This window comes from Ostrea edulis, chromosome 9, assembly GCF_947568905.1.
Source record: "Ostrea edulis chromosome 9, xbOstEdul1.1, whole genome shotgun sequence".
Taxonomy (NCBI): Eukaryota; Metazoa; Mollusca; class Bivalvia; order Ostreida; family Ostreidae; genus Ostrea; species Ostrea edulis.
The window spans coordinates 45,767,746-45,780,738 of record NC_079172.1 but is presented as its reverse complement, the minus strand read 5'-3'; the positions used below and the strand labels follow the sequence as shown (position 1 = coordinate 45,780,738).

Here is a 12,993-nt window from a genome sequence, read left to right as displayed (position 1 = left end):
CAAAAATATTTTAAAAAAATTATACCAAACATTAAATTTTTGATATCAAAAATTCGATTTCTTGACATCAGAAAATGTTTTGACATCAAAAAATCTATTTTTTGATATGAAGAATTATTTTTTGATATCAGGAATTGGAATTATTGATATCAATAAAAAAAAATTATAACAGAAAATACCTCAAAAATATTAAAACGGCACCTCATACATATGGAGCACCAAATTAACATAAACTCAAATAATTGAAGATGCTCGCATTAATTGAATTGATGATAGCATTAATTCTTCAGATGAATTGTTGCGCGCTTTAATTGAATTAATGATCTCTTTATATGAATTAATGATATAAACAATTGAATTGATGAGAGCATTAATTGAATTGTTGCGCGCATTAATTCATTTGATGAGAGCAATATAGTTGATTTAATGCGCGCATTAATATTAAAGAGAGATTAATATTTAGAGAGAGCAACTATATAATTAAAGATATCTTCAATTCAACATATCCACAATTGAATTAATGATATCTTTAATTGAATTGTTGCTCTCTTTAAAAGAATTGAGGCGCGCATTAATTCCTTATACAAAAGCATTGTAAGTGATTTAAAGATATCTTCAATTGAATTAAAGAGATCATCAAATTATTTATATCGGCTCTAAATTAATTATTACGAGCAATATTTCTACGAAATTGATGTTCTCGTCAATTGAATTGAAAAGAGCAATAATTGAATTAATGCGCGCATCAAATCTATTATTGCTCTCAAAAATTCAATTAATGCGCTCATCAATTGAATTGAAGAGAGCAATAATTGAATTAATGCGCGCATTAAATCTATTATTGCTCTCGTTAATTCAATTGATGCGCGCATTGATTCAATATGATGAGAGCAATAATTGAATTGAAGCGCGCTTTGATTCATTTGATGAGAGCAATAATTGATTTAATGCGCGCATTAATTCAATTAAAGAGAGCAATAATTGAATTGATAATATCTTCGAATAATTGAAGATATCTTCAATTATTTGAGTTTATGTTAATTTGGCGCTCCATACATACAAGACAGACTGCCGTGGTGGCGGAGAGGTTAGAGCGTTCGCCCCGCACATGCGGTAGGCCGGGGTTCGAATCCCGGCCGCGACAGACCCAAGTCGTTAAAACGGGTAGTGACAATTCCATCGCCAAACGCTCGGCATCAGGTGTGAATGTCACGTGTAAAACGGATGTCCCGTGTCACAGTAGGTGTGGCACGCTAAAGAACTCTCACTGCTCAATAAGCGCCGAGCATATAAGCCTAAATTTTAAGCACTTCACCGGTCTTGGTGATGTCTCCATATGAGTAAAAAATTCTCGAGCGAGACGTTAAGCAAAATACAATCAATCATACAAGACGGCCCCAGATCCCCTGCCTCATATAAAGTTACGCCCCCTAATCCCAATTCCTGGATCCGCCCCTGCAAACAGTGCCACAACAAACTGGAACGTGTGAAAAATACAGCAGCGATATCTGTGCTAAATTAACCTTCATTGACTTCCAATTAAATTCAGTATACCGTATAAAATATGTTTACTTGTGCATTATCACAAGCCGTTTTATATGGCAAGCTGTTTTACTGTTTATTCGAAAAAGGGATATTTCTTTAACTGATTATTAGAGATATATATCTAATTTAAAGAGATATCTCTCACTTTACAGAGATATATCTTAAGGTTAAGAGATATCTCTCAACTTTGAGAGATATCTGTTAACTTTAAGAGATATATATCTTTAAAGTAAAAGATATTTCTTTAAATTAGAGATATCTCACTTAGTTTGATAGATATATCTTTCACTTAGAGGGATATGTCTTTAAGATAAAGAGATATTTCTTTAAGGTAAGATATATCTCTTTAAATTAGAGATATCTCACTTGGTGTGAGAGACATCTCTTTCACTTAGAGGGATATCTCTTTAAAATAAAGAGCTATCTCTTTAAGGTTAAGAAATACCTCTTAACTTTGAGAGATATCTCATTAAAGTAAGATATGTTTCTTTATATTGGAGATATCTCTCTTAGTTTGAGGGATATTTCTTTCACTTAGAGAGATATCTCTTTAAGATAGAGATCTCTCTTTAAGTTAAAGAGATATCTATGACAAACTATTTCACTATTAATTCGAAAAATATATATCTCTTTATCTTTGAGAGATATATATTTGTCTTTGAAAGATATCTGATTAACTTTGACAACATGCAGCCGATACAGATCTCCCGATCAACTGCGACAAGCCAACAAAGACAGAGATGAGGAGAGCAATTACCACATTTAAGAAGCGGTGGGGCCTGGCGAGATACCAGCGGAAGCCATCAAAGCTGATACAGAGACAGCTGTTTTAAACATCTTGCAAAACCTCTTCAAGAAGATCTGGATGGAAGAGAACATCCCGGAGGAATGGAAAGGAGGCATCCCTATCAAGCTGCCAAAGAAGGGAGATTTGAGAGACTGCAGTAACTACCGGGAAATTATGCTCCTGTCAGTGCCTGGCAATGTCCTCAGCAGAATCATTCTCGAGAGGATGAAAGAGGCTGTGGACCCAAAGCTCCGTGATCAGCAGGCAGCTGATTTTAGTAGCAACAGATCATGTGCTGACCAGATAGCCAGTCTGCGCATCATCATCGAACAATCACTGGAGTGGAAGTCCTCCCTCTGTATCAACTTCATCGACTACGAGAAAGCGTTCGACAGCATGGATCGTGAGACACTGTGGAAAATACTGAGGCACTATGGAGTACCCGAGAAGCTTGCGTCTCCCTGATTCGTAGCACCTACCAAGGCATGACATGCAGGGTGGCCCATGCTGGTCAGATGTCCGAGAGTTTTGAGTTCGACAAGGATGTCTGCTGTCACCATTCCTCTTCCTCTTGGTTATTGATTGGATCATGAGGACTACCACATCAGGCAGGAACAATGGTATACAGTGGACATTCCTGACGCAACTCGACGATCTCGACTTTGCCGATGACCTGGCTCTCCTTTCGCACAACCACAGTCAGATGCAGGATAGAACAACTCACCTTGTAACAACATCAGCAGGAGCGGGACTCGAGATCAACTTGAATTGATGAAGATCAACACAACTGTCCAATTACCAGTCACAGTTGGTGGTGAGCCCATCAGAGAAGTTGAGTCCTTCATTTACCCGAGGAGTGTGATGGACAGACAGGGGGGGGAGGGGGAGGGGAGGGGGCGCACAGACCGTGACATCAAGTCAAGAATCGGCAAGGCAAGAGTTGCGTTTACCATGCTAAAGAACAGCTGGGCCTCAAAGAACATTCGCATTACTACCAAACTGCGGATCCTCAACTTACTGTATGGAGCAGAGACATGGAGAACAACCAAAACAACCCTTCAGAAGATCCAGACATTTTACAACACCTGTCTCAGGCGCATCTTCAACATCCGATGGCCTGAAAAGATCACAAATGGAGAACTATGGAAGAGAGCGGGACAGAAACCATTAGACAAACTCAGACGGAGGAAATGGGGCTGGATTGGACACACTCTAAGGAATTAAGCCACCATCCAGCACCACACGCCAGGCCCTGACCTGGAACCTGCAGGGCAAGAGAAAGAGGGGAAGTCCAAGAAACACCTGGAAGAGTGACTCAGAGGCATGACCTGGCACGACGCAGTAAAAGCAGTCCAGAATCGTGTTCGTTGGAGGACTGTCGTCGATGGGCTATGTTCCTCACGGAGCGACAGGCCTAAGTAAGTGATTAACAATGAGATATATCTCTTAAAGTTAAAGAGATATCTCTTTCAGAAAATGTAATAGAGATATCTCTCTAACTTTAAGAGATATCTCTTACAGTTAAAGACATGACCAATGCCTACTCCCGCCTATGACCTTCTCGTAGTAAATGCACATGATCGAAATGGCTGAACATGTAGAGGAGATTGTCTCTACCGTGTTGAACAGTAACTCTTGTAGATTTGTTTGACAACATAAATTTAAACAAGAGGCCCATGGGCCACATCGCTCACCTGAATCACCTTGGCCCATATCTGAAGACTTTCCATATATATTTGCATGTAAAACCTTAGTCCCTATTATGGCTCAAACTACCCTTTGCAAACTTGAATCTACACTATGTCAGAAAGCTTTCATGTAAAAGTCAACTTCTTTGACCCAATGGTTCTTGAGAAGAAGATTTTTAAAGCTTTTTCCTATATTTGTACGTAAAACTTTGAACCCCCCCCACTTGTGGCCCTTTTAATACCCCCCGGGGGCCATGATTTGAACAAACTTGAATCTGTACTATGTCAGAAAGTTTTCTTGTAAATATCAGCTTTTCTGACTCAGTGGTTATTGAGAAAAAGATTTTAACTATATATTTGTATGTAAAACTTTGACCCCCCTTGTGGCCCCATCCTACCCCAGGGGCCCATGATTTGAACAAACTTGAATCTGCACTATGTCAGAAAGTTTTCATGTAAAAATCAGCTTTTCTGGCTCAGTGGTTCTTGAGAAGAAGATTTTTAAAGATTTTTCCTATATATTTGTATGTAAAACGTTGATCCCCTATTGTGGCCCCATCCAACCCCAGGGGCCCATGATTTGAACAAACTTGAATCTGCATTATGTCAGGAAGCTTTCATGTAAAAATCAGCTTTTCTGGCTCAGTGGTTCTTGAGAAGAAGATTTTTAAAGATTTTCCCCATATATTTGTATGTAAAACTTTGAACCCCTATTGTGGCCCCATCCAACCCCCGGAGCCCATGATTTGAACAGACTTGAATCTGCAATATGTCAGGAAGCTTTCAGGTAAATTTCAGCTCTTCTGGCCCAGTGGTTCTCGAGAAGAAGATTTTTAAATGACCCCACCCTATTTTTGCATTTTTGTGATTATCTCCCCTTTGAAAGGGACATGGTCCTTCATTTGAACAAACTTGAAAGCCCTTCACCCAAGGATGCTTTTGGCCAAGTTAGGTTGAAATTGGCCCAGTGGTTCTGGAGAAGAAGTCGAAAATGTGAAAAGTTTAACAGACAGACAGACGACGGACAAAAAGCGATCAGAAAAGCTCACTTGAACCTTCGGTTCAGGTGAGCTAAGAATAGTATACATATATATGTATAAGATGTTTGTATTTTTCATTCATACTGTACATGTGTGTGCATCGGAAGACGAAAATGCATCTCTTCACTTCCGATTTCTGTCATGTCACACAATTTTGACACGCCTCCGTTTTTGGGGAGCATTCCGTTTGCATTTTTAAAAATCAAAAGAGACATCTCTCTTGAACTCGGAAAGAGTCTCATTTACATAACAAAGAAATGTGAGTGCTGTGTCTCACCTGTTACTCGACCTTTTGCTGACCATTAGAAATTTTAAACATTACAAATGAAAAAAATAAAATTTGAAAATTTGCAGCCCAAAGCGTGCCCATGCCCCTTTACCAGTATAATGATCTGATATGTCGACATAATGATATGACAAACTTACATAAAGAACTGACAAAGTGACATAAATGTACTGAGAAATCGATGTAATAATGAAAAGGTGAAGATCTAAGAACAGTGGGCAATCTCATAATTGCTATAAAGAATACAAATGTAAGAGTAGGGTAAACACAGACCCCTGGACACACCAGTGGCGGGATCAAGAACCCGGGGAAGTAAGCATCCCTTGTTGACCGGTCACATCTGCCGTGAGCCCTATATCTTGATCATCCGTATGTAGTCAAAATTGATTGTAAAGAACGGCCGGCATGAATCACGACAGGCAGCATTTCACTAAGTGACAAGCTGTATTGGTAAATTAGATAGTTATAACTGTCATGGAATTTGCGAAATTGATTTTATACGAGATGATTGAATCCCTTGCCTGCCTCGATTAAAAAACTTATGACGTACACAAATCATACATACATAATTTTACAGACTATCTAGAGTGTAAATTTTACAGACTGAACTTTGGAAATGAAAATAAAAGGTATCTGTAAAATTTACACATTAATCTGTAAAATTTGCATATTTTACAATATGTAAATTTTACACTACTTCACAAAAATATAAACAGCTGTGAAGGAAAAACTTCAAATGTACTGTGCCACAACTTATGCCAGAAGTGGTGTAAATCAAATGTAGATTCTAAAAAAAATTCTAAAGTTGAAATCGCAAAACTTCTCAAATCAACAACATCAAGACGTATGTAATTTCAACACTTTACACGACCATTCCTCAAGATAAATTAAAGACTATGTAGACTTTTTGACATCATAGACAGTTGATTCTTCAATAAAAAGGCAAACATATATTCATATCTAGTGACCAGTCATCCAAAAAATGACGTTGTTAAACATCACCCTCATTCCACGCTTAACCTGCAGATAAAATTTTAAAAAAAATATGCTGGAGTTTCTCATTGACAATATCTTTGTAGTCTTTGGTGATAATGTCTTCCAACAGTCTGTTAAAATTCCCATGAGCACGAATTGTGCTCGTTTGTTAGCCGACTTGCATGTTTTTAAATTTCTATGAAGCAGAGTTTATTCAAAAGCTTAATACTACATGAGAAGAAAAAAATCTCTTGGTGTGGCCTTCAACTCGACATTTAGATACATCAACGACATTTTATCTATTAACAATAATCATTTTCATTCATATATCGATTCGATATAGCCTAGTGAACTTGAACTAAAAGACACCACAGAGTCTTCCACATCCGGTTTGTACTTAGGTATTTTATTGGGGATGGATGTTGACGGCAACCTAACAACTTGACAAACGGGATGATTTCAGCTTCTCCGTCGTTAACTTCCCATATGTATGTAGTAATATTCCATTATCACTTGCAGATGGTGTTTATATCTCTCAACTGATTCGATACGCAAGAGCTTGTTCTGTGTATTATCAGCTTTTAAATCGAGGCAGGCAACTGATAAACAAGTTGGTGTTAAAGGGGTTTCAACAGTCTCGCTAAAGGTATTTAATGTAAAACAACCATATTTCATATCTAGGAAATGGATGGTGGGGTTTTTGTAAACATTGCATCATTCTGAAGGGTTCATCAAATAGAAATAATTCACTATAGAAATTTTCAAAATTTTGTCTACTGCTTGAGTTATTTTACCTAGAATTTAACATTGAAATATATGGAAAGAACATGTTTTGATACAATATTTTTAAAAGAAATTATATTTTCATACAAATCTCTTGATAGAAAGTTACATAATCTTTCTCTTTATGAAAATATGAAATGAAATTAATCATTTACCACACACATTTTTAGAAAATTAGATTTTTCTTATTTTACAAACGGCAGATAACTCTTAAAAAAGTATCAAGTGCAAAAAAGCCAGCTTCTAGTCATTTACCAGTCACGTGAATTTCACCTACTTCATTTTCAACACTATTCCACAATAGCCATTTATGTTTATTTTTAAAAGTCCTTCAAAATTGTTCATTATCCGTTCCGTTCGTTATTCATTGAATACCTTAAAGTCAATTCTATGGCCGTTATAATGGTCTCGTTTGCCAATACAACCTATCATTGGGTCAAATGCTGTCTGATTGATTGATTGATTGTTTTACGCCTCTCTTGAGAATATTTCACTCATATGGAGAAGTCACCACTGCCGGTGAAGGGCTGCAAAATTTAGGCTATGCTCGGAGCTTATGGCCATTGAGCAGGGAGGGATCTTTATCGTGCCACACCTGCTGTGACACGGGACCTCGGTTTTTGTGGTCTCATCCGAAGGACCGCCCCATTTAGTCGCTTCTTACAACAAACAAGGGGATCCTGAGGACCTACTCTAACCCGGATCCCCACGGGATCAAATACTGTCTGACTTGTTTCATACCGATTGTTAGGCTATTGATTACTCCGTTGATTAAGATATAGGGCTCACGGCGGGTGTGACCTGTTGACAAGGGGTGCTTACCCCCCCCCCCTAGGCGCCTGATCCTACCTCTGGTATATATGGAGGGATCCGTGTTAGCTCTATTTTGTATTCCTTATAGGAGTTATGAGATCGCAAAAACCAAGGCCCCGTGTTCTAGTAGGTGTGGCACGATAAAGATCCCTGCTGAATGGCCGTAAGCGCCGAACATAGGCCTAAATTTTGCAGCCCTTCACCGGCAATGGTGACGTCTCCGTGTAAGCGAAATATTCGGGAGAGTGACGTAATTAAACAATATCAATCAATCTATCTATTCTAAGCAATGTCTTAGGTTTGATGTGGCCATGGCCTTCCTGTTACGAAGCGAACGCTCTACCAACCGATTTTAATTATTGATTTGAAGACATTCAATTAATGTGCGCACCAAACCAAACACATGGACCTTCCCCCCAAAACATTTACTTATTGCGCTCGATAATGAAAATTAGTGGAGGGAGCAATTCAGGTGAAGTGCGCAAAATAAATCATCGCTCTCGTTAAATGAATCAATTATAAATTGTCGTCAATCCAATTAAATACGGCCATGAATTCATAGGATGTAAGCAACAATTCAGTTACTTATGGTTTTGATCTTTTTCAAATCTGTCAAATTTACACTTTAAATAATCTGAAGTCATCTGTAAAATGTGTAAAATTTACAGATTTGAATTAAAGTGTAAATTTGACAGACTAAAGTTCAAAATTTACAGATCATGGTGTAACAGATAATGTGTAATTTGACAGGATAATGTGTAAATTTTACAATATGAAAGTGTCAAGTTTACATATCAAGACTGGTAAAATGCGATTGCCACGGTATAGAATAGAATAGAATAGAATATGATTATTTCCAAATTAGGGCCCTCTCGGGCATACAGCATACATGGTTGTTATAAACGAGTATATGTCATAGATTTTGATGAAACTTTGTATATATATCGTCGACTGCCCAATTTCGGTGATTGACCAGAATCGGTGACCTTTTGTTTACGTGTGCGTGTTGTCGTTGGAACCGGGTGTAGATTGCGTCATCAATTTCGCCGTAGTGTTTGCAAACATATATAGAGTACGTTCTGAAAATGAACCACTAGAAGAAGAGTATGCAAAAAATCAACACGAGCATCCCAAAAATAAGCCCATTTACTAATTACTTTTTCAAGCAAACCTTCAAATTGATATACCAAAAGTCTAGAATTCTACACTAGGTTATTTTATTCATTGACGTTTAGTTGCACATTCCTCCTGTATATATACATTTTAACAGTTACAAACTTTTGGCAAACCTATATTAACAATGGCCATAAAGTGACGTTTTTTTGTTACGAAAATATAATCTCTTAACGTACCAATGAAATTGGAATTTTTGGATGAAAGTAAAGGAATTTAATAACTTTAAAGGTAGGTGTATTGCGTATTTATTTAATCCAAGTGATCTATATATGAGAAAATCGCGGTTTAGCACTGAGGTCACCGAAACTGGTCAGTCGACTATATATATATGATATATACTATATATATAATATCATGAAAAGTAAAATTTACAGTTTAATGCGTAAACATTTGAGATTAAGTGTAAATTTCAGTTTGAGGTCTGTAAGTCAACGGTCATTCAAGAGTAGTCAATACACAACCTGTATAGTCAACAAACACAAATGTTTTTACATTTGAAACGCTCCAAAACGGTGAGTCTACAATGTAAATTGTGAGAGAAAAACCGAGAAAGGTCAAATTTATCAAAGCACCATCGAAACACATCCGACACGTGACTCCAACCTTATTTTTTAAAGTTGTAGCCACTCAGGAAAAACAAAATTAATTTTCGCGCCAAATGTCTTCGTCATCATTCGGAAGTCATCGATTCGCTACAACGAAGAAACAATTTCCGAAAAGTTTCCGGAAGAGGGGTGCGACTTGCCGACTGATCTTATTTTGCAGAGAGTGGCTTGAAGTGATTTGTGAACAATATTTGAGGAAGAGAGGAAGATGCGAAGGTAAAATTGGAGTGAAAAGTCGCCATGTCTCTGCAAGTGGTGGTCATTAAGGCCACAAATGTCCCCAACGCGGAAAAATTTGGAGAAAGCGATCCTTACGTATCTATCGAATTCCAAGGTAAGTTTGCTGTACATAATACCTGGTGTGAACTCAGCCGTGTATTCGTTTTTCTTGAGATGCTAATGGACATGTGATGTCTTATTAACAGGAATAAAGAAGAAAACTGAGGTGATCAAATCAAATCTAAACCCAGTGTGGAATGAGGTGGGTTTTTCTGTTTATAAACAAAACGCGAAACGTACGCTATACACTGCACAGGTGAATAAACACAAAATGCTAACTTGGAGTACTATTAGTTGTAAGGGCTATGTAGAGTGCTCTTTTGGTACTATATTAATGAATATGAAAAAAACCCCAAAAAACAACAACAACAACACATCATCACATTGTAGTTAAAATTGTCAAAAAATAAATGTTGCAGTATTAACAACACGGCTGATAAATCTGCAGATTATGTGTGAATCCAAAACAATTTAAAACAGTGAAAAGATGCACTTTTACTTGCTGACACTTCAAATCCTGTATTACAATGAATAGAATTTATGTGTTCAGTTATTCATATTGAGAATAATGAATCATTGCTTCCCATGTGTTCATATATCTAAATGTTGAACCGGTTGAGTGGAGAGTGAACATAGGGCGTGGAGCCTTTGAGATATGGGTTACCTGTAGATGTGTTCTTAGGGCACCTGCCATAACTCAATACACAGGTCAAACCTTCACCACATAACATCATGAGTGTATGTAATTTGTGCTAGAAATCCCTGTACATGTGTCAGTGTTATAATATCTAACTGGTTGGGATTGGTATTGCATAGGAGGACATAGGATTAACAAGTTAAACACTATTTAGATAACAGGAGAATTTTTTCCCAACCTGGCTTAGAGTCATACTGCATACAATTACATGACTGAATTAAGATTTCCCTGTTTGTCTCCCACACAATTTTTTAAAGTGTATGCAATCTTTTATGTCTAGTAAGCAAACATTTAAATTTCAAATGACTCAATAGAAGGCCTTGTGAATTTTTGAATTATGCTCGTTTTGTAGAAGGAGTTGTTATAATTTGAATTAATTGAGTAATTCAGATGTTTTTATCTTGGATAAATCTGTGTAATGTATAGGCAGATAAGCTGTCTGTAAAGAAAATTGATACTAAACAAATCATAAGTCTGTCTATAGTGACCAGTGATCTGTCATAATGTCCAGGGGTCATGTGAAAGGACACATTACTCAGGTGCATTTCATATAATTTTTATCAACAACTTGCTGAGTAACCCAAAAATTTAGTATTTACTAGGTACACTGAATTTCCCAAAAATGCTAATCTCACTTATAAACACAGGAAATATATATACACTCCTAAAACAATTGGGTTTTCATTGGGGGAAAAAGATATCTTAATAAAAGCAGAATATCTTCAAGTAAAAACAGATGTATATTGTCCTGGATCAAATTTTAAATGTTAATCCTACTTAAGTTTGTAAAATTCATTGTCCATGGGGTATCATAATTTTGTTAAAGAAATATGGTAGCTGGTTTTATTCGTGTGATAAATTTGAGCAGATTAATGCTTTGATCACATCAGTGATGTTATATTATATAGAGACACTGCAATGATATTATTATATATACAGACACCCCAGTGATGTTATTATATACAGTCTGTCTGTAGTGATGTTACTGTATACAGACACTACTGACGTTATCCTGTAAAGACTGAGACGTGAGGTTTCACAGTTGTTATAATAGTGTAACAATGACTTAGTGTTTTCTGTGCGTCACATTATGTGACTGTGGGTTGCTGATCGAGTTCTGGGTCTGTTTTTATGTCCTGGTAGACTACAGTGTGCTGGGTTTCAGTTGAATGTGACCAGTGTACAATGAATTTTTATTTTCTCAGTAGGAATGAACAGATTTGTAGGAGTTATACAATGTAAGATAGGAACATAAGACTTAGTCGGGTTGCTGATGCATTACCTCATGCATAAGTGCATGTACAGCAAGCCGGGCTTGTATGTCGTAACGGCATACAATAATGACATGGTCATCAAATTTCCTACACTCAATGACAAAGCAAATAAAGCCTTGCTCTGTGTGTGTTTACACTGCACCCATTACAATACATGTATGCCATTGAAAATTTCTTTCCTTAGGCTGAGAATGGGTCATTTAAAATGTATTTCGATGCATCCAATGTAGTTGTATAATTTGTAATTTACATGTGGATTACTTGGCACAGAACATGCACAACAAAAAATTGCCAAGACATATTTCTTATTATTTGAAGACCAACAAACATTTAAAATTTATTACGCTTGGGGACCAGTACTGTGTACTTAATAGTATATGCAATGTACACAAATACATGCTTATATAACAGATCATTTTACACTCTTCATCATCTAAACCACATGCATGATAGGCAGATAAGCTTTTGACAGTAATTCAACTCATTGAGTTTAGATATGAATTCAAGCCTGGAATGAATTACCTTTAAAGCCACACCAGAAGGTTAATGACCAACTGTTCTATGGTTTTGTCACAAGAAGGTTGGAAGGGGACATGGGTTTTCTATATAAGATGACAATGTATTTTATATAAATGAGAGACAGAGAGAGAGCATTAGCATTTATAATGATAATTAACTAGTCTTTATTGTAATGATATTGTTATACAGTTCTGTTTATTAAGAAAGGAATATATTCTGTATTTTTTTTCATAATTCAAAATTAAAGTTGGGATGGGATATATGGGTTCCTCTAGAACATGTTATAAATGGCAATAGTGTGTTCTTCTGTATTCAACATACAGCATGCCACAGAGAATGTGTGTTTCTTGTTTATGAAATATACATCAAAGTGAACAAAATTAGAAACATTTGAAAATGCACCAGCCACAAAGGGAATGCAGAATAACTTGGAGATGTCATTTAAAGAGAATATTAAGTTCTCTAGTCAGTAGTCCTGCATTGCATGACGTCAGTGAGTCTTCTAATCAAAATAAAACAGTCATAT

At 36.7% G+C, this 12,993-nt stretch overlaps 1 protein-coding gene across 21 annotated transcripts in view; it reads left to right on the top strand.

The window, feature by feature from the left end:
* The first annotated feature begins 9,652 nt into the window (after positions 1 to 9,652).
* The window catches only part of LOC125658186 (myoferlin-like), an 86,326-nt gene continuing 82,985 nt past the window's right edge, over positions 9,653 to 12,993 (top strand). For 16 of the 21 annotated variants that reach the window (XM_056149364.1, XM_056149360.1, XM_056149369.1 and 13 more), the window contains exons 1-2: positions 9,819 to 10,032; positions 10,124 to 10,179. In XM_056149364.1, the coding sequence (XP_056005339.1) occupies positions 9,939 to 10,032; positions 10,124 to 10,179 (150 nt within the window). In that variant the 5' untranslated portion in view covers positions 9,819 to 9,938. Of the gene's footprint in view, positions 10,033 to 10,123; positions 10,180 to 12,993 lie in introns of all 21 variants that reach the window. The other 5 variants (XM_048889350.2, XM_056149351.1, XM_056149350.1 and 2 more) reach the window with 1 other exon arrangement.